Source organism: Ammodytes marinus (assembly GCF_949987685.1).
Source record: "Ammodytes marinus genome assembly, chromosome: 12".
Classification (NCBI taxonomy): Eukaryota; Metazoa; Chordata; class Actinopteri; order Uranoscopiformes; family Ammodytidae; genus Ammodytes; species Ammodytes marinus.
Genome location: NC_137216.1, coordinates 1,317,011 through 1,337,927, shown reverse-complemented (window position 1 = coordinate 1,337,927; position 20,917 = coordinate 1,317,011). Strand labels below are relative to the sequence as shown.

Here is a 20,917-nt window from a genome sequence, read left to right as displayed (position 1 = left end):
AGGCATTTGCAACGAGCGGAACCATTTAGCAGAATCGTTAAGCAGGCATGCTGACGATTCCAAGGAATTGATTTACTGGGCACTGGGTCTGAAGAAGAACCGGTGCCCAGCCGATGCCCAGTTTTCCATTCCCATCCCTAGTTGGTGAGGGAGCAGCGTATCTTTTTGTTTCACATCTGTATAACCCATTTGCCCAGATAAAAACAAAATTAAGATTTAAATGTGGAACTTTATTATCAGAGAATAAATAAACAAGTTAGTGAATCTGACCACACATCATATGAATGATGTGCCATTACATTCAAGTGTGAAAACTACCTGTTTTTATTTTATTTTTAGGATTTATATTGTGTGCATTTTAATTTGTTGCCTAATGTGAAGACCCTTGTTACGTAGCTTTTTAACGTAAGCCTTATTATTTTCTATTAATGCCATTATGCTGCAGTGCAATGGTGACTTGTTATCAGCAAGTAACAGTTAATTGTACACACAGGTGCAGTACCTTTGATATTACCACTTTTCCACTGACTAAAGAACCCGCTGAAACCCTCTCAGATCCAGCTTTTCTGTGCACTCATCTTCAATCGGTAATTGGCATATCAATTGCTAGATGATGTGTTCTGTTTATTTAGGCCCTGTGCATTATACAAAGTTGACAATATTATGCATGTGCATTGCCTCATCCTATTACTTAGCTCACATGGCCAAAAGGTGTCAGTAGTATGAGCCCATTGCTTTACTGAAATATCCATATTACTCAGAAATATTTTAAGAAACAGGTACAGTAGGCTACAGTCTTAAGGTGCGAATACACTGCACTCCGACTCTGCCAATCGGCGTCAAGCAGCCGAGCGTTTCACGTTTTTTTGCAGTGCACGTTGTTGCTGTAAAAAAACTACACCACAGCTGACACCGTTATGTTCAGACTTCAGAATTTGCATCAGAGCGCTGATCATAAATATTAGACGCTTTATTTAAACGAAGTCCATGCTTAGGTGCTGGTTGTAACTTTTCGTCTGTAGACTGAAACTAACGGAGGGGGTGCGTCTCACTGTATATTTGCTCTTGTCGCGCAGATAGTTTGCCGACATGGCACAATATATTCAGGCTCGAGAAATGCAATCAGAAAGCGGAAGCCTTTCCCTTCAACAACGTTAACGTGCAGGAATCCCCGACTATCATTTTAAGGCCAGGACACACCAGTCCGACTACCCGAAAATGGTGACTGCCGATTCAGGCAGCTCCAGTCTTCCCGTCGCGGCCGAAAAAGTGCAAAGAACACACCAAACCGACTGTTGCCTTTCCGTATGCTCTGCGCTTGCGCGGGACGTAATGTCTCCATAACAGCAGGCGGCGCTAATCTGTATTGTGGCCCAAAAAAATACGGAAGCCGGAAATGATGGGACGGCTCTCTAGACCATAAACATAGATAGAAATACGTATTTATATTTATGGACCATAAAGAGCACCATTTTTAGCAAAGAGTGTCGAGCAGTCAACAAGGGTTGATGCATGTGAGTACTCGCTGAACGAAACAAACAAACACATTAAAACGATGGCTAAATGTTGTTAGCTGTTTGTGCTACCCGCCTCACTTCCGGGCTTCACTGATTCGCTAGCCCTCCACAAATCAAATTGCTCAAACTGAAAGACTGTCCGCCGCCGATTGAACAAAAGAAGCCCGACGACATCAACTACGACGATTTCACGGCACACACCAAACAGATTGGTGTCTCCGTCCCCTCGAAACTCTACGACGGCGATTATCGGGCCGGTGTGTCCTGGCCTTTACCCGTAAAGCCACAGAGCTTTTCTGCGCGGCGGCTCACACCGGCAAGTTCTCAAAGTGAATAACACCGTTACCCACCGCCATCACAGTGTCTCACTCACACCATGTTTCACCGAGTGAAACACTGCTTCAATCGCGCAAGGCTTTTGTGTTTCGGTGTAACATCCTGGACGAGCGTTTTAACTTTATGCTGAATAAACAATTGCACTGGAATCGCTGAAAGCGACAGTGTTCGGGTGGGGGCGGGGCGGAGCGCAGGTGGAGACAGAAGGGTGCGCTGCATTTACTACACATGACCCGGCGTGCCGCACAATAACCGTTTTATTACGATTATCTTGTTTTCATGATCGAGGGAAGCCAAAATTGTAACCGAAATCGAAATTCAATTAATCGCCCAACCCTACTACAAGGACCGGAAAAAGGAGCAGGCGTGGCTTAGGGTCTTCTTTATATGTCCATGCTTTTTATATACTATCTATGGTCCATGCTCAGGGTGAGCGAGGAGGTCGGGCTCCCATAAGTTCTGTGAACATTTGTCTGTTGCCTGAGTACAGCTATCGGTTTTGCTTTATATGAAACAAGTTAGCACCGGTTAGCTTGGGTAAAGCACCATCAGCACAGCAGACTGTCCCCATCAGCACCGGTTAGCACCAACATATCCCCAGAGTAGAGCAGACTTTCCTGCTTATTAGCGGGCGGCGGCGAATATGACCCAAATGATCAAACGGCGGAGAGTGCAGTGTGTTCACAAGTCAACGTAAAGACCTACTTCACCGGTAGAAATATGAAGGTGTATTGAACTCTGAGATCCTATGTAGTATAAATGTTCAAAAAAAATTGAAATCGGTTCATCCTAGCCTGAGAAAAGGCAGAAAGATTGTTTTATGGTTTTACTGTCTAACCCTACATTTTCCCCATGTGTGACATCATACATGGTAAAATGTAGGGTTAGGATTAACAGGACAGCTGGGCCAAGGGAAGACTGAGGGAAGAAAAACCTCATTCATTATATTATAATAGCGATTTTATAATGATAGGACGTTGGTTCGGTATGGGTGAAGTATTCCTTTAAGATTAGCACACATGGACAAATATAAAAACAAACTGTCAATGACTGACACAGTTTGTTTTCAGAAACTAAAAGTTAGTTTGACAAAATATCCAATGATTAACCAGTGACCTGATTTAGAGGAAAGTACATAGAGACCACACACACACACACACACACACACACACACACACACACACACACACACACACACACACACACACACACACACACACACACACACACACACACACACACACACACACACACACACACACACACACACACACACACACACACACACACACACACACACACTTACCACTGATCCCTGTTGAAGGACACCAGAAGGCGGATGCCAGGAGGAACTGTGGCCATGTTTAGTGAGAGAAAAGGCCAGTGTGAGTGACAGGTGGTGGTGTGAGCTCCAGGCTAACAGACTCAGCTCCAGCTCATGGCTGACACACACACACAGGACTGGAGCCAGGGGTCTGAACACAGGACACAGGCTAGAGTGAGACAGTGGTGGTAAGGGAGACAGAAAGAGTCCATCAGTGAGGGCATAACAAGTACTAGAGGTAGCAGTTTCCATGGCAGTTTCACAGTTTCCAATCACTTTTTGTCAAGATCAGGTGATATCACAGTAACTGTATAGTCCATGGGCCAAGTCCCAAAATGTCACTTATCAGTACCATCTGGGTGGACAAATTCTAGCTGTGAGTTTTTATATCCTATACATCCCTAGAATAGGTTTTGATGTGATAGACCTTTTATATTGGTAGCTTTTTAGTGGTTATCCCCTCTTAAAGTAAAGGCTACTGTAATGGAGGAGAGACACTGCAGTTGAATAGGGTAACATTTTTAACATAGATATCATCATGGAACTTTGCCAGTTGATTACTAACATTAAAACAATATTTTTTATAACTATTTTTTTTTAAATGTTGGAATAAATATATTCATTTGGCAAAATCTAACTATAATTATATTTGCATAAAAAAATAGGTGTTGGAAATATCCAGAGTTAAATTATTATTTAATTTTTTCAACATATGTGTCCAAAGTTGATGACCAACATTTAGAAAAACATGTAGCCTACTTTTAATTCAGCCTTGGGTGAACGGGGTGAAATCGAAGCCTATGTACTTCCGCCTGCGCTGGATGCATGCGCGCTCGTTGGTCATCAACGAGGTTGCAAAGTAGTAACTTCGGGCATATCTCTCCAAATACATGTTTTTATTCTTCCTACGTGTTGACAATCTTTATTCAGTCATTGCGCCGCGGCCGAAGTGACAGCTGTCTACTGAAGTTCAGCTGGTTCAGTTACTGAACCAGCTGATCGTATTTTAAGGTTAATTCAAATTTCAGTTCCAACATCTGCCTTTCATTACCTTACACAAATAAATACGAAAAATAGCCAAACGGAATAATGGATCAATAAAGCCAGCTCAACTAAGTAGGCTACAGGTTGTGAAGGTAACGGAAGTATCCTGTAAACCCTGTTGGCTCACGCATACGCCCCCTTCAGTGAGGCAGAGGAAGCCTACTTACTGGCTGCCTCATTTCATGCTTTTTTTATGTTAGATCAGCATATTATTTAGTCATGAAATAAAATGTCATTAAATGTCATTGTAAATCATTCCGAGGTTAAAATAGAACGATATTACTTCTATCTTGTCCATAGCCGACATGGTCTAACCCCTGCTGCAACGATAGACAACACAGCACACACTCCTTTTATAATTGTTAATTCGTGGCCACAACATAAGTATCTCGTTCCCACGAATTATTAAACTGTGGCCACAAAATAATTATCTCGTTTCCACAATTTATTAGGCCTAAATGGTGGCCACAAATTAATTATCTCGTTCCCACAATTTAATAAATTGTGGCCACAGATTATTAAGTCATGCAAACAGATCACTAAGTCGAGCAAAAATATTTTTTTTTTCACAGATGTCACCAGAGGGGCTCCGTAAATAACCATTAAAAAGCTTCCAATATAAAAGGTCTATCACATCAAAATATAGGATATAAAAACTCACAACTAGAATTAGCCCACCCAGATGGTACCGATATCTGGACTGGCCCATGGCCAACTGAGTGTGCATGCGCTGAAAAGAAATCTGGCGTTTATACACAGCCTAGTCCAGTGCTTCTCAAATGGTGGGGCGCGCCCCCCTGGGGGGCGCCGTGAGTTGTCAGGGGGGGGGGCGCGGGCTGCCTTGATTTCCAACTGACGGATATGAAAAAAAAATAAAAATAAAATTTTTAAGTGCTAGCAAGCGCTATGTGTGCTTGTGTATGGCCATATCCGCGCGAAAGGCCGCGATTTGCAGTAAATAAATGTCCACATGTGTCTCCAAGTGTCTCTGCAGGTTATTTAAAAAGAAATCAAGCAAGTAGACTAATAATAACGTTAATGAATTATTGGTTATCGCATCAAAGAAGGCCTATTGGCCTATAATAATAAAAAAACACCACCTTAACTATGTTTACAGTTTAAAAAATTTTGAATGAAATGAAAACCTCAGTGAATCATTTGCTCTTGTTTCTCTGTCCTGAGATTCACACAGACTGAGCAGTCTTGTTTAAATGTTACAAATTGAGCTAATAAACTGAACTTTGAATGTTTTTGCTGCAGAAGTTATCTCAGCTAATTTTTGTTATCTAATTTGATAATAAGGTGATTGTATGCAGAATGCTCGTGCCAGAAACTCATACAGTGGTTTTGTACAGATAAATAAATAAATATTGGCAGGTTCTCAATAGTATTTCAATTTAGGGGGGGCGCGAAAAAATGTCTGTCCCCTAGGGGGGGGCATGACAGAAAATAATTGAGAAGCACTGGCTTAGTCTCTGTAAACTGGTATGTAAACAAAGGGTAGGCCTACCTAAACAAAGGGGGCACACCGTAGCTTTTGATCTGTTAGTTGGAAGACCCTTGGAAATCGTGATTTTTTAACTCCTGTCTGCATTTGAGTCCTGAGGCCTTGACGGGTAGACTTCTATCATCATTGCCACCATGTAAATATGATGAATTAGCTTCATCTTATGATGATAACATGAAACTCCATACAGCTGGAATGTCACCAAACCAGTTGCTCCTGCTGCATCCTGCGCCGTTTCTAGGTTCAGACCCCAGAAACATGGCTGTGTTCCTCTCTTTAAATGACAACACTAAAGTGTAAGCTGAGGCAGAGAAAAGCATCGGAAACTTCAAACGTGAACATTATCTGAAGCCAGCCTACGTACTGTATATTTGGCGACATTTTTTCTCATGTGCTTTGTGTGTATCACATCTCGAACAGTAGCCTAACCGGTATTGAAAACAATCTCCAGTTACCAATAATTGAACGAAAAATATATCAGAGATAAAGCTTGTTAACAGATAAACCTTGACTGTCCCAAAATGTCATTTCACCTTACTAACGTTATGCTGCTTGAGACAACATGGGGTTAAACGGCAGGCTACAGAAGAGCTTCCTGATTGGAACGACAGCTAACTAGACCACAACATTAAAATGCGCTCAGACGACAAGCATCGGTCGGTCTCGTCCCGGACAAATGTCAACACAAACTGTCTTTTCCTCCTGATGAACTTACATGTACGAAGAAGTCGACCGGCTAGTGTTTGTGTGCCTTGACTTGAGCGACGTATCGTCCACTTCCTTGTAGTGTGAAAGCTAGCGACTGTCACCTCACAGCCACGCGAACACAGCTGCTCTGACGTCATTCCCGGCTGTGTTCAGATGGTTGTTTGATGTTCGACCAGAGCCGCTCACTGTGCTCCACTATAAAAAAAATAGATACGTCTCCTATCACTGAAATGGCACAGACCGTCACGTATTTCATAGTATTCTAAAGGATGATTATTCTCCAATTCGTATTTACAGTGGTGGCCAAAATTATTAGAACACCGAGCTACACAAATGAAATATCTACAACGTCATCATTATGCTCTATACACCATAGAATAGAGCCATCATAAGTAGATTTGGGACATTTTCCTTACAAAAAAAAGCTAGGCATATTTCACTCATATCAAGCACTGTAATACTTTACAGTGCTTGATATGAGTGAGACTGCCATGATGCTATGGAATCAGACGGGTATCAATATTAATGAATGCACAGAGAAGGGTTCACACTTGTATTTTGTGATTTATATATAAATGACTCTCTTCTCACAAATACATTTCAATGCACACACAAATGGATACCGTCATATATAAATGTAAAATAAATCCATCTATAATAAAAAGTTTCACAAACACATTTCCGTTCCACACACAAATGTGTCTTGTTTTAAATAAATGTAATATAAATCCATAAATATATTAATTTAAAAAAGATTTAGAATTTTCATCAAAAATGTGTTTGGATGTTGTTACATTTATATACAAACTGTTACATTTGAATTTACAAAATGCTTTTAATTTGTGAACTTCCTTGCATTGATGTGTGAATTGATCTGTATTTGTGTGTGGATTTATGAGACTGCCCTGAGGTCGCTGGTTTCACAAATGCGTTTTTTTCAACCAGGAACTAGCTATAGCCAATCGGATGTCTTCCTTGTTTTCAGCCAATCACATGAGCGCAGTCCCACAGACAAGGGTACGTTTATGCCCAGAGACACAGAACGGTACGGTAGATGGCAGGACTGAATGAGCTCAACGTCAGTGCATTATTTTTAAAACTGCCGTGGAGTTGTTTTGCTGCAGTGGACCACGTTTTTGGTGACAACAATTCCAGCATTTCCAGCGTCCATTTCTCCAAAGAAGAGTTTAGTAACTTTGGCTAGAAGGCTGCTGGCTTTGCAGAGCGGCTATGTCTAGCTGATGCCTGCTGGAGCTGCCTTTCTTTACTTCAGACTTCACCGACCCCGTGCTGATTGCCGATCATGTAAGTCACTTATCAGCTTAGCTGTACATTACATTTTACTGTCTTATTAGCTTTAGTTATGCTACTACAGTGTAGTTCACTTGTGTGTGTTGCTAACATTTAGCCCTAGGCCCAGTGTTTGAAGCTAACGTAGCTAACGTTGTTATCATAGTAGCCTACTACTGAATGTTTATTTTTAGCAGGTCATGCTAGCTACCTTGATGACAATCACACAGAATATGGCCACTGAATTAAGAATTATATTATACCCTATCAGAATATCTCTGTATTACAGCATTACAGACAGCCTACGCCAGAGTGAATGCTAGTGTTGAGGGCTAATGTGACATTGAGCCTGAACCTCTCATCTCTAGCCGGGACACTGGAGGACAGACGATATGACCTACACCTGCAGTACCATGGAGAAGAAAAGGAACAGAGGTATGATGAAGAATCTACTCATGCTAACGGCCCTCTTAACCGCCTCTTTGTTCCCAGTTTGGTGCGCTCGCAAGTTCTGGTGTGGGGCCACACATCGCGCTTTGCCTGTCACCCTGGTGTGGGTCGCACCCTGTCACTATTGAAAAGGCATTTTTGGTGGCCAGCGATGGACTCTGACACCCGGGCGTTCGTGCTGGCCTGCACGGTTTGTGCTCGGGCCAAGTCCTCCCATCAACCCCCTGCTGGCCTGCTACGCCCCCTCCCTGTTCCCAGTTGGCCCTGGTCTCATATTGGCCTTGATTTTGTTACTGGTCTTCCTCCCTCAAAGGGCAACACAGTCATACTCACCGTTGTGGACAGATTTTCTAAAGCTGTGCACTTCATTGCCCTACCTAAGCTCCCCACTGCCACCGAGACTGCCCAGCTGCTGGTGCAGCATGTCTTTCGCCTCCACGGGATTCCCTTGGACCTCGTCTCTGACCGTGGTCCCCAATTCATTTCCCAAGTGTGGAAGGCTTTCTGCCGTGCGCTGGGGGCCACGGTCAGCCTGTCATCCGGTTACCATCCGCAGACAAATGGGCAGGCGGAAAGAGCTAACCAGGACCTCGGTACTGCACTGCGTTGCGTGGCTGCACGCAACCCCTCTGCCTGGAGCGACCATCTACCCTGGATTGAGTATGCCCATAACTCTATGTCCTGTGCTGCTACCAACATGTCCCCCTTTGAGTGTTCCCTGGGGTATCAGCCACCCTTATTTCCCTCTCAAGAGGACGACATCTCCGTTCCCTCTGTCCAGCACCATCTCCGCCGTTGCCGCAGGGTGTGGAAGGGCGCTTGCTCCGCTCTGCTGCGCTCTGCGGAACAAAACCAGTGCATGGCGGATCGCCACAGGGCTCCCGCTCCTGCCTACCAGGTGGGACAGCAGGTATGGCTTTCATCCAAGGATCTCCCACTGCAAACTGGTTCTAAGAAACTTACCCCTCGTTTCGTTGGTCCCTTCCCGATTGTTGCCATTATCAACCCCTCTGCTGTGAAGCTCAAGCTGCCCCCTTCTTTGCACGTCCACCCCACCTTCCACGTTTCTAAGTTGAAGCCAGTCTCCACCAGCCCGCTCTCCCCCCAGTCGTTCCCCCCCCCCCCCTCCGCCCCTTCTGGTTGACGACCACCCTGCCTTCACCGTCCGGCGGTTGCTTGACATACGTCGTCGGGGCAGGGGGTACCAATACCTCGCAGACTGGGAGGGTTATGGGCCAGAGGAGAGGACCTGGATTTCTCGGGGTCTTATCCTCGACCCCTCTCTCGTCCATGATTTTCATTTGGCCCACCCAGATAAGCATAGGCCGCCAAGAGGCGTCCATTGAGGAGGGGGTTCTGTGGTGATCACAGCTGGCTGCTGTGCGTGTTCTTCCTCCTCCTTCTGCCACTCCCCCTGTCTGTCTCCACACCTGGTTCTCATCACTAATCAACTCACCTACATCTACCCCTGGTTTCCCTGCAGTCAGTGCCAGAGCGTTCCTCGCACTCCAGTGGTAATTATACATACCTGGCTCTACCTCGCTCTCTCTCTCTCGTCTCCTGTTGTGTTTTTTTGTGATCACATCCTAACTTTGTTTCCTCTGCCTGCAGTTACCCGGATCTCTCACTCCAGCTCACCTGCCTCGCACTTCCCCCGGCTTCCTCATTTACCCCCAGCTTCTCCACCTCATTCAATAAACCTTTTTATTTATCCAATACTGTCTCTGCCTGCTCTTGGGTCCAACCAGCGTCTAATCATAACACAAATAATGCCTTTGTGAGTTAGTAACTGTTCATGTGTACAGCTGAGTTATGTGTGTAGGAGAACACACATTTTCTTTCGATTGTGGCCTTTATTTATTTTTTGTTAAAATATTTTTACTAGCAAAATGCTTTTGTTTAGGCTACATAGCAGCTGTGGTTACTTATAATAGGTCTACTGAATATGATTGTTATCGCAAAGGCCAGGGTTTATATATAACCTAATATTATGTTTTGAAAAGGTGAATTTTCTTTCGATTGTGGCCTTTATTTATTTTTTGTTAAAATATTTTTATAAGCAGAATTTCTTTTGTTTAGGCTACATAGCAGCTGTTGTTAATCATATTAAGCCTACTTTTTCTTTGTTTATACAGGTACATCCCTTTGAGACTGGAGACTCTTTTTCAAAGAAGGCCTGTTCCCATGTACGTTACCATTCACACACACATTCATACACCGATAGCAGGCTAACTATCAACATTCACAAGAAGTGTCTTGCCCAGGGACACAACAACCATGACACAAGTGGCAGGGAGGGGATTGATCTGCCAACCCTTTGATCATTGGCCGACCCGCTCTACCACCTGAGCCACAGTCGCCCCATAGTTATACACTCAAAAAAAATATAAACGCAACACTTTTGTTTTTGCTCCCATTTTTCATGAGATGGATCTAAAATTCATTCCAGATACACAATTGTACCATTTCTCTCAAACATTGTTCACAAATCTGTCTAAATGTGTGATAGTGAGCACTTCTGCTTTGCTGAGATAATCCATCCCATCTCACAGGTGTGCCACATCAAGATGCTGATCTGACATCTTGATTAGTGCACAGGTGTGCCTTAGACTGTCCACAATAAAAGGCCACTCTGAAATGTGCATCTTTTTGCTTTATTGGGGGTCTGGGGACTCAGAACCAGTCAGTATCTGGTGTGACCACCATTTGCCTCATGCAGTGCAACACATCTTCTTCGCATAGAGTTTATCAGATTGTCAATTGTGGCCTGTGGAATGTTGGTCCACTCCTCTTCAATGGCTGTGCGAAGTTGCTGGAGACGGCTTATGGTGGAGAAATGAACATTCAATGCACGAGCAACAGATCTGGTTGACATTCCTGCTGTCAGCATGCCAATTGCACGCTCCCTCAATGCTTGTGGCATCTGTGGCATTTTGCTGTGAGACAAAACTGCACATTTCAGGGTGGCCTTTTATTGTGGACAGTCTAAGGTACACCTGTGCACTAATCATGATGTCAGATCAGCATCTTGATGTGGCACACCTGTGAGGTGGGATGGATTATCTCAGCAAAGCAGAAGTGCTCACTATCACACATTTAGACAGATTTGTGAACCATGTTTGAGAGAAATGGTACAATTGTGTATCTGGAATGAATTTTAGATCTTTAAGTCCATCTCATGAACAATGGGAGCAAAAACAAAAGTGTTGCGTTTATATTTTTGTTGAGTGTAGGTCTACTGAATATGATTGTTATTGTATAGGCCAGGGTTGGTTTATATAACCTAATATAATGTTTTGAAAGGGTGAAACTACTATAATGTTTAAAGTGCATGTTGGACGGGCACGATTGTTCTGTTGCTAAGGTCAGGTTAATTGACTAGTTGCTCCTCAAATGCTGTGGATCAACGTTCCTCACAGTCTGAACAGAAGGGGAAGGGAATGCATTTCAGTTGGGGAAATGCTGAGGCTCAGACCTATTGTTTGTGTGTGTCTGGGGATAGGGATAGGGGGTTATCTGTTCGTGTTTCTTTGTAATGTACATACATTTGCATCCATTTCTTTTCTTTCTTTCTTTTGTTTTCTTTTTGTTATGTGGGATCGAACAAAATTGTCAAGATAGAAAATAATGGACAGCATACAACAAAGTAGTGCTATATTATATTAGTGCTATAAGTTATTAAAGTAATAAGTTGGAATGTACGGGATATAAAAAAACTGGCTAAACTTAAACCGGTGTTGAACCGGATAAAATACCTTCAATCTTATAGTCTTTTACAAGAATCACATTTGAATGCCTCCGGCATACATCGTTTGACCAAAAGATGGCCAGGTCAAGTGTTTCATGCTTCATTAAATATTTGTGCAAGGGGTGTGGTAATTCTCATACATACTGTAGATCTATCCTATTTCAATTAAAAAACTATCAGAGACCAATCTGGTATATATTATAGTTTCAGGTAATATTTTGAAGCATAAATGTAATCTTATGGTCCTAAAGAGGACAACCCCTCTGTTTTTGAAAGATTTGTTCTCACTATTTCTGCCTTGGAGGGACTTAACATTATACGAGAGGATTTTAACAGCGCCCTTGACCCAGTTGCTAGACAGATCCACCCAAACTGATGCGGCGCATGTGCAAACTAGGAAAACACTGACCAACTATATGAAAGATCTAAGATTCATTGAAATATGGATAATACAAAACCCTAATGATAAATAATACTCTTGTTACTCAAGCTCATATAAAATTAACTCACGAATCGACTTCGATTTTTTGATGTCCATGGAGCTATCACCTAATTTTAAAGGTGAAGTAAGCGATTTATTTATATTAATATAAGTGTTAAATCGCTCTTCATTCATACAGTGATCACTTATAGTGTGCGCGTTTCATAAAGTCGATCTCTCAGTCACTCGCTCTGCATGTAATCGGCAAATAAACTTTTCAGGGATCCCACTACTGATAACCAAACAGAAGAGAGAACCGGCACCCGTCTCACTGCCGGTGCACATGCAGCGCGACAGATGGGTGAATGTGTATGAGCCTACAATGGCAGAGCTGGTATAAATCCTTTCCAATGTCTGTTTTGATGGTTTTTATCATGTTTTATCACACTTATAGATCTGAGATGATGCTAGATAACTCATTGCTTGAAGACCGCAGTGCATTAATGTGGTGAAGTTACAGGTGTATTTTTTATAAGATCCAGCTTTTCTTCAATTTGTGGAGAGTTGCATTACATTTTTTTTTAATTAAACACAGATGAAACTACGGCCAGCATCCGGTGGGAGGCGTTCAAAGCCTACATAAGAGGAGAGATAATAAGTTACAGACGCTCTAAAACTAAACAGTTCAACCAAGAGTTTCGAACTTTAGAGCCCTAATTAAAAAAGTTGAGACTGAAATATATAATGATCCAGAAAAATTACACAATCTGTCTGTTCTGACTGAGGGCCAAATATGATAAGATATCATCTGACAAAGTAGCTATAGTCTAATGTGGACTAAACAAACATATTACAACCAAGGGGAGAAATCAGGTAAAATACTAGCATGGAAAATAAAGAAAATACAAGCAGAAAGAACAATCAGTAGTATTAAATCAACTGGCAATCTGATCACAGACCCGTTTGAGGTAAATAATAATTTCAGGGACTTCTATGAAATGTTGTAGGGGAGAACGGGGTAATCTGAGCCACTTTTTACATTTGCTCCCCTCTAAGCGAGCTAAAATGAGTTATCACTCAAATTTACACATTTCCCATTAATTCAGGATGTTTCCTAGAAATGGGCATTAGCAGAAATATGGTTGTTTTAAAAAAAAGTTGTCATGTGGCTCACTTTACCCCAGCTGTGGGGTAAACTGATCCACTTACTTTTTCCACTCTGAAACTACCATAACAACACATATTGTAACAGTAAGAATCCTGAAAGCTAGCCACACATTCCAGAACTAATGTCAGACTAGTAAAAGAATGATGGGGTTTGGTCAATTAAGCAAAGCAAATTTTCTAAACACTTGAAAGTAACTCTGAACAAAATCAAATACAACATATTATATTCAAAAGGTTTTAATAAGATTCGAATGAAAGATAGAACCAGTTAGATTAGAACACAGTCTGTGGGTCAGAACACAGGACCCTTAGAGCCAGCTTGTGTCTGGGGGTCAAAGCATAGGAAAATCATAACCAGCGAGAACAGCCTGGGACTCAGAACACAGGAGAAGACCCAACTGGATTATAACATCAGCCTGTCATACTCTACAACCAGGCCTACTCTACATTCCAGCCCTGAAGGTTACAGGGAAAGATGAGAAGGTGCTCTTTCCGTGTGGTTGCCCCAGGACGTCTTCCTGGTGTATTTCCTTGGCATGATGGCCCACCACCACAATTTGAGAAAAAACTACCTCTCTTAACATTTCAGGCTAATCTTTAGCTAATATAATCACATGGTTTTTATATGTTGGTAGTTCATCAACACGCATGATAGACGTTTTTCTATGTGAATTAGGGGTGTGCACGTGTACACGTGTAACCGTTTAGTAAATCATAACCGTTTAGGAAAAATCAATAAACGAAAACCGTTTTTTTTTTTTTTTTTCCTTCAAATTTCAAAGTTTTTAAATATGTTCTGGAGACACGCATTTATTGATTTTACCTCACTAATAAAGTCATTCGGGATGAAAGCTAGTCTGCCGAGAATCTGTCTGTCCCTCGGCGAGTGTGTGTGAGTGAGTGTGTATCGGCGCGCACACACACACGGGGAGTCGCCGTGCTGGGACTCGACTCACAGCCATTGAAGAGTGATGAAAGATAACCTAAAGATTAAAGTTACCCGGTTGACGTGAACTACGCTCGTAAGTAGCCCGAACTTTATAACACCTGTTCCACATGCTTTTAACGTGGACATGTAGAAAGCGATAGGCTATATTAATCAGGAAATGAGTGAAGCGCGATTATGACGGCGAACGTGTGTGTGTGTGTGTGTGTGTGTGTGTGTGTGTGTGTACCATGGACCTATTATAAGAGGTGTGTAAACGAGCGTAGTTCATGTCAATTGTGTGTTTACAAGCGAACGAACGCGTATGTGTGTGTGTGCGCGCGCGCCTACAAGACGGCGGGGGCACAAGGACAATGACGTAACGGTTAACCGTGTACACGAAAAAAAATTCGTCGTGTACACGGTTAGGCATTTTTGTAAACGTTCACACCCCTAATGTGAATACATTTGCTTTGACACAACAGTTGATTAAGTTGACAGCAAGAAAATTTACTTTTACATGCAAAATACCTATTTTGGTGAAAAAAACATGCTTACCACAGCACCATGAGGTCCTCTCTTTCAGGGCCATGGGGAAATGAGAGGGGCTTGAAAATATATATCTCACATGACCACAAATGTTTTCCGTTGCCTAGATACAGGGGGTGGCTCACATTACCCGATGCCTCAGATTCCCCCGTTCTCCCCTATAACAAACAGAAAATGGAACAGAGCAGAATGCATTCCTTGACCAATTAACATTTCGGAAGATATCAGATGATGGAAAAACTATATGAGATAGCCCATTAACCGCAGAGGAACTTTATAAAGCTATAGGGAACATTAACAGTGGTAATGCATCAGTTCCAGACGGGTTACCGATAGAATTCTACAAAATATTTCAAAAGCAACTTGTGAAACCACTTCTTGACATGTATAAAGAATCTTTAATTGTAGGGACTCTCCCAGATTCATTAAGATTAGCCCTAATTACCCTCATATTAATACCAAACAAGCCCCCAACCGAATGCTCGTCTTATAGACCAATAAGTTTAATGGGATGTGACACGAAAATATTCTGTCAAGCCTTTTCAAACAGATTGGATAAGTATCTCCCTCGGTTGATTAACCTTGACCAACAAGGTTTCATACAAAAAAGACAAGGTTACCATAATATTAGAAGAGTGTTGACCATATCATATCACAGTATTTTTTTTACTGCCAATGCGAGCAGTATCTGAAGGTTGTTGGGTAGAATATAACTTATTGTTTGTTTTGGATTGGCTTGGCTTGGTCTGTTTTGTTTTGTTTGTTTGTTTGTTTGTTTGTTTGATTTTTCTCCAGTGTAGGTAATTGATATTGTGTTACACACTCTTGTACAGTAGGTGGCGGTATGCACCTTTTAGTTGTTTGCGATGCGATGCGTTAGAGCAGCTCTTAGTGCGTCATCAGTCCGCGCCTAACTGAGGAAACGTGGGAAGAAGACGTAGCGAAGCAAAGTGAAGAGTCTCCACGTGAATCGGTGGGAGCATGGCGTCGCTACTGGAGCCAGAGATCCAGTTCGCCCAGAGATTAGCTTGCAACGAGAAGCCCATCCGAACTAAGGCTATAAAGAAACTGAGGAAATACATCCGTGTCCGCTCTCAGCACGCGACAGGTACGTGTTCATCATGTCTGCGTTGGCTAGCTAGCTTTAGGCAGAGCTGGTTAAAAAAAAAAAAGCTAAATACTTAAGAAATCTTAAATTTGATTGAACATTGCAACAGTAGTTATGACCCCTTGATGCTTATTACCGACTGATTCCTTTTCAACACAGACATTTCTGTTCGAAAGGGAACGGGTGCCAGTCTGACGCATGTTTGGGTGTTGATACACGTGCAGAGCAATGTGAAGGCGCATTTAGCTAATTTTACAGCGGCTCACCAATTAGCTTTAACACGATGCTACATCATGTATTAGTGGGACGTTAACAGTACACCGAGTCTGTAACTGCAGATCGTAGAAGACCCATCCTACAAATGGTTAAAAGAACCGCTGACCACTGCTAGCTAACATGTACTGACTGACTGAGGGGCATTTGTTGTTCACAGGTGGCTTTGGAAGTGAAGAGCTGCTGAAGCTTTGGAAAGGTCTCTTCTACTGCTTGTGGATGCAGGACAAACCGCTGCTCCAGGTATGTTTCTACTGCACTCATGGAGTTAAGAAAAAAAAGACATATCTCTGAACTAGGCTACCTATCAGGAAAAGATCTTTCCTATTTATTTTTTATTTTGGGTGTGATATTTTTCATTAAAGTGGTCTAACTAATAAAAGATATTCTGGCCATCATGGCCTTTTCAGGCGGGAGGTGATTGACGTGTCTGGCAATACATTTTTAATGACATGGAGTGGAGAGAGGGAATCGGGTTTCTACAGGAGTGACAAGCGGCCGCAATCCCGTGAAATTGTCAAGTCTCTGCTCCTCAAACACACGTACATGCATGCTGGCATAGCTGAAAAGTGTTATACTTTTCTTCCCATTCGATGGTGATATTCACCATGCTCTAGGGCTGTCACTTTTTCCAAAGAATTGTAAATGACCTGCAGTCAGTGTTAATTTTGTAGACTAAGACTATGACGAAAAATATTCGTCTACGAACCTTTTTCACGGACGTAAACTAAATAAAAACTAAATAAAGAGGCAGATGTGATGACGAAGACTGAGACTAATTTAACTGACACTATAGTCTACGAATAGGAACTAGACGAAACTGTTAGGGCGGGACGAATGGAGAAGAGATCCAATCAGAACTACTCTTTTTGTGGGACAAGTTGGGAAGAAATCCAATCAGTGCAAAGCAGCGAATGCAATCCTGTGTCAGTGAAAATCGACGGGAGACCGCGCAGGTGTGAGCGGGTGGAGTGAGCCGCTGTGCTGAAAAACTGCGGTATGATGGACAAAAATGATAGTCAGGGATATCCTGCCCGTTAACGATGTCTAGGGGAACGGCTAAGTTCCGCGATCTGTTTGTAGTAGGCTCTGTCTCGAGTTTGAATACACAGAGCCATGTGAAACTGCCGCCTCCGTCCGTTAGTTTCTGTTTTTAAGTTACAATCAACTCCGACGCATGGACAGCGTTCAATTAAAACCTCTAATTGTATTATCTAAAAGGCTTTGATGCAAAATAAGTCCGAACACACACAGCGGCAGCAGTGTTGCCTAAAGGAAGGTGCAGTTGCTCAAATTTATCAGCACCTCAACTGCGTGCTGCTGCTGCCCAGGGGCGGCCTTAACGATCTCGGGGCCCGTTTCAAGACCTAGTGTGGGGCCCCCCACTCTTTTAAAATATTTTCTTTATTTTATTTTATTTTATTTTATAAATAATGCTTGTGCCTGCTCCCCGCAAAAAGAAAAAAGATTGTGCAATCCAGTTGGTTCATAGACAGATCATGAGATAATGGACCCCCGGGCACAGACTCTTAAAGCCCCCCTCCCCCCTATTCAGTCAGGTACACTGATTTTATGTGAGATTATTACTAATGAAATAGAATACATGTTTTGTATTACAACCATTAAATCTGTGTCTGTATTGCATATTCAAACCTTAATACCATTCAATGAAGAAAAACACTTAGTCGACGAAGTCCGCTGTAGATTTAGTCAAACTAAAATCTGCTTATATTTAGTAGACTAGACTAAGACTAAAATATTTCAGATGACTAGAATAGGACTAAGACTAAATGGTGAGATATTCAAAAGACTAAGACTAAATCAGAATTTGCTGCCAAAATTAACACTGCCTGCAGTGTTGCCTCTTTTAACATTAAAAATAGAAGCCATACCTTACTCCGTCTGGGGCAAATAATCGAATAATCTCTAACTCACACGGTGCTGTACACTGGCTGCTGCTCCACTCGTCCAAACTAGCGGGGAAGCTCACAAATTGACTTCCACAAGATGCTGCTCATATTTTTGGGTGATCGTCCTGGACTGCACTGCACACCTTTGTCCATTTTGGTCGCCAAGCAACAGATAAACATCATGATTTAAAATTAGCTCGGGTTACCCTCTTGACCTTTCCGTGCCCTCACACTTTCAACACGGACATGCACTATATTGCGTCCTAATTATTTGACCCTCGCACTGGCACAAGCTAGAAAACAGCCCCAAAGGGGCCGCCAGCCGCCAAAGTTCCTCGTAGCCACTTTAAGGGATACGATAGTAAACAAAGGCTGTTTCCATGGTTACCACACAGCATTTCCTCGCGGAGCCTCCTCTCTCCACCTCCACAGACAAAACGTCTCCTCCCGTCTGAAAAGCCTTGAGATGACTTATTTTAGTGCCCTTAGTTCTAGCGCTTACATCCAGTCTGCCCTATATGGCTATAACCTACCCAAGAAATCACTCGGACGAGTACACGTTTGCGCACCATAAAGTATTAAAAAGACACTTCCTCTTTTAAGACAATTTCCAGGGATTTCCTGGGAGGTGGCTCTATATTCCCGGGATTTAGAAACGGTACATTTTGGGAATTTTCAGCAACCCTAGTTGCTGTCACTGATGGCAAACAAAGTCCAGGAATTGCACTTGAGAGGCTGGAACCATTAAATATCTTTCATTTGAATACTTTTTACTTATATCAATCAATTGACTATTTGAGTCATTGGGAAAAAATTGTATACTAAATGTGTTTTTAGAAGTATCAACTGAACTAATTTTTCAAGACAACACAAGTCCCAATCCCAAGTCATTTGAATGTGGGTCAGAAAAGTTTTTAAATGTGATTGTGTTGAGTGAAGCAACCCTCTCCTCTGTATTTCTGCTCATGCTTTAGGAGGAGCTGTCAAACCAAATCTCCACCCTGATCCACAGCTTCCATAATATTGACGGCCGTAAGTTGCTTCCTTATGATTTCTTGAATGATTTTAATAATAGCAAGTAAAGGGGTTGATGGTGCAGGGAAAAGCCATGTCCATATGATGATGATGATGCTGTCTCCTGTAGAGTTGTTATACCTGGAGAGCTTCCTGCAGACATTGAAGAGAGAGTGGACGGGTATCGACAGGCTGCGCATGGACAAGTTCTTCCAGGTGAGTAGTGGCGCTTTTCCACCGCATGGTATCAGCTCAACTCGACTCGACTCAACTCTCATTTTTGGCGTTTCCACCGCAATTTCATGGTACCTGGGGCCTCATTTATAAAGCTTTGCGTGGGATTCACGTGGAAGCTGGCGTACGGAAGAAATGTAGGATGTACGTGCGAACAAAAATATTCGGATTTATAAAACAGTGCGCACTCACGTCCTACGCCTGTTTCCCTTTATAAATCACAATCAACTCTAAATGTGGCGCTGGCTTCACGTACCGCCCATATTTACCCATACATAGTCATCGACACGCCCGACTTAATATCATTTACTGAGTGCATGAAGTCGGTAGTGGCAATCGCCGACTGAAAGGGAAATGGAAAAATAGACTCCACACGGTAGGGGTGGGAATCTCTTGGCACCTTTCGATTCTGATTCAGAGGTCAACGATTCGATTCAAAATCGATTTTCAATGCAAAACATTTTTTATGTACATACCCATGTGTGAATTTCAAAAATATATTTATATGCACATCTGAGTTTGCTACTCAGAGTTTGCTAATCACTTCCTACTTTTGTGATGATCATTAAAGACAATCAACAGATGAATTGCCTTCTCTAATATTGTATTAGAGAAAAAGCTTTTCTTGTCACAAATATGACTTTCTATGAACAGTGCAATAATCAATGCAGCTTGCATTTCAACACAATATGGAAGTATGTAAAAACTAAACCGATTCAGTTTTATTTTATTTCTAATCTCGTAAATCATGTTTCTATAGGATTTCTATTCTATTATCTATTATTTTCTATGTCATTTCAACACATTGTACAAAAAGTATGTCTTGGAATTCAGCTCTCATACAAAAACGTAAACAGAGATAAAGCCGGTGCAGGTCATGGGTTTGCTGCTCTCAGACATTTTGAAGCCACTTTGGAAACAACTCGCACATGTGTGGTGTGCATGCGCAATGGCGCATGAAGTATTAGTATTAGTATTAAAAAAAATAAATAAAAAATTATAAAAAAAAAAAAAATTAAAAAAATCGATTATTAACTTTTCTGAATCGATTCAGAATCGTCCGAGAGAGAATCGATATTAATCGGAAAATCGATTTTTTTTCCCACCCCTACCACACGGTGTGGATCACTGCGGTCACACCGAAGTACCCGTTGGAAAAGTGGCGAACAGGGAAAATATAATTTGGTGGCAGTGTGAGCGTAAAGGTGTCAGAGTGCAGCCTGTGGCGATCTCTGTGAACGCTGTGGCCGAAATAAAAAGAAGTGATCCGACATAAAAGTGGACGCAAACAAGTGCATATCCTCACACAACAGTGTTTGTGCCACGAGCGGGGGGCACTGAGACCCCACATGAGATACAGATTCGGAGAATTCATCCCGGGGCAGTGGCGGG

General features: G+C 42.3%; 2 protein-coding genes across 5 annotated transcripts in view; one reads left to right on the top strand and one right to left on the bottom strand.

The window, feature by feature from the left end:
* Window positions 1–6,538, bottom strand: part of slc37a1 (solute carrier family 37 member 1) — a 117,471-nt gene extending 110,933 nt beyond the window's left edge. For all 3 annotated transcript variants that reach the window (XM_080038015.1, XM_080038016.1, XM_080038017.1), the window contains exons 1-2: window positions 6,444–6,538; window positions 3,160–3,346 (exon numbers count right to left, since the gene is read on the bottom strand). In XM_080038015.1, the coding sequence (XP_079894141.1) occupies window positions 3,160–3,215 (56 nt within the window). In that variant the 5' untranslated portion in view covers window positions 3,216–3,346; window positions 6,444–6,538. The remainder of the gene's footprint in view (window positions 1–3,159; window positions 3,347–6,443) is intronic.
* A 9,372-nt stretch (window positions 6,539–15,910) lies between these two features.
* rrp1 (ribosomal RNA processing 1) overlaps window positions 15,911–20,917 on the top strand; it is a 106,263-nt gene continuing 101,256 nt past the window's right edge. For both annotated transcript variants that reach the window (XM_080037806.1, XM_080037807.1), the window contains exons 1-4: window positions 15,911–16,094; window positions 16,528–16,610; window positions 19,252–19,309; window positions 19,422–19,507. In XM_080037806.1, the coding sequence (XP_079893932.1) occupies window positions 15,968–16,094; window positions 16,528–16,610; window positions 19,252–19,309; window positions 19,422–19,507 (354 nt within the window). In that variant the 5' untranslated portion in view covers window positions 15,911–15,967. The remainder of the gene's footprint in view (window positions 16,095–16,527; window positions 16,611–19,251; window positions 19,310–19,421; window positions 19,508–20,917) is intronic.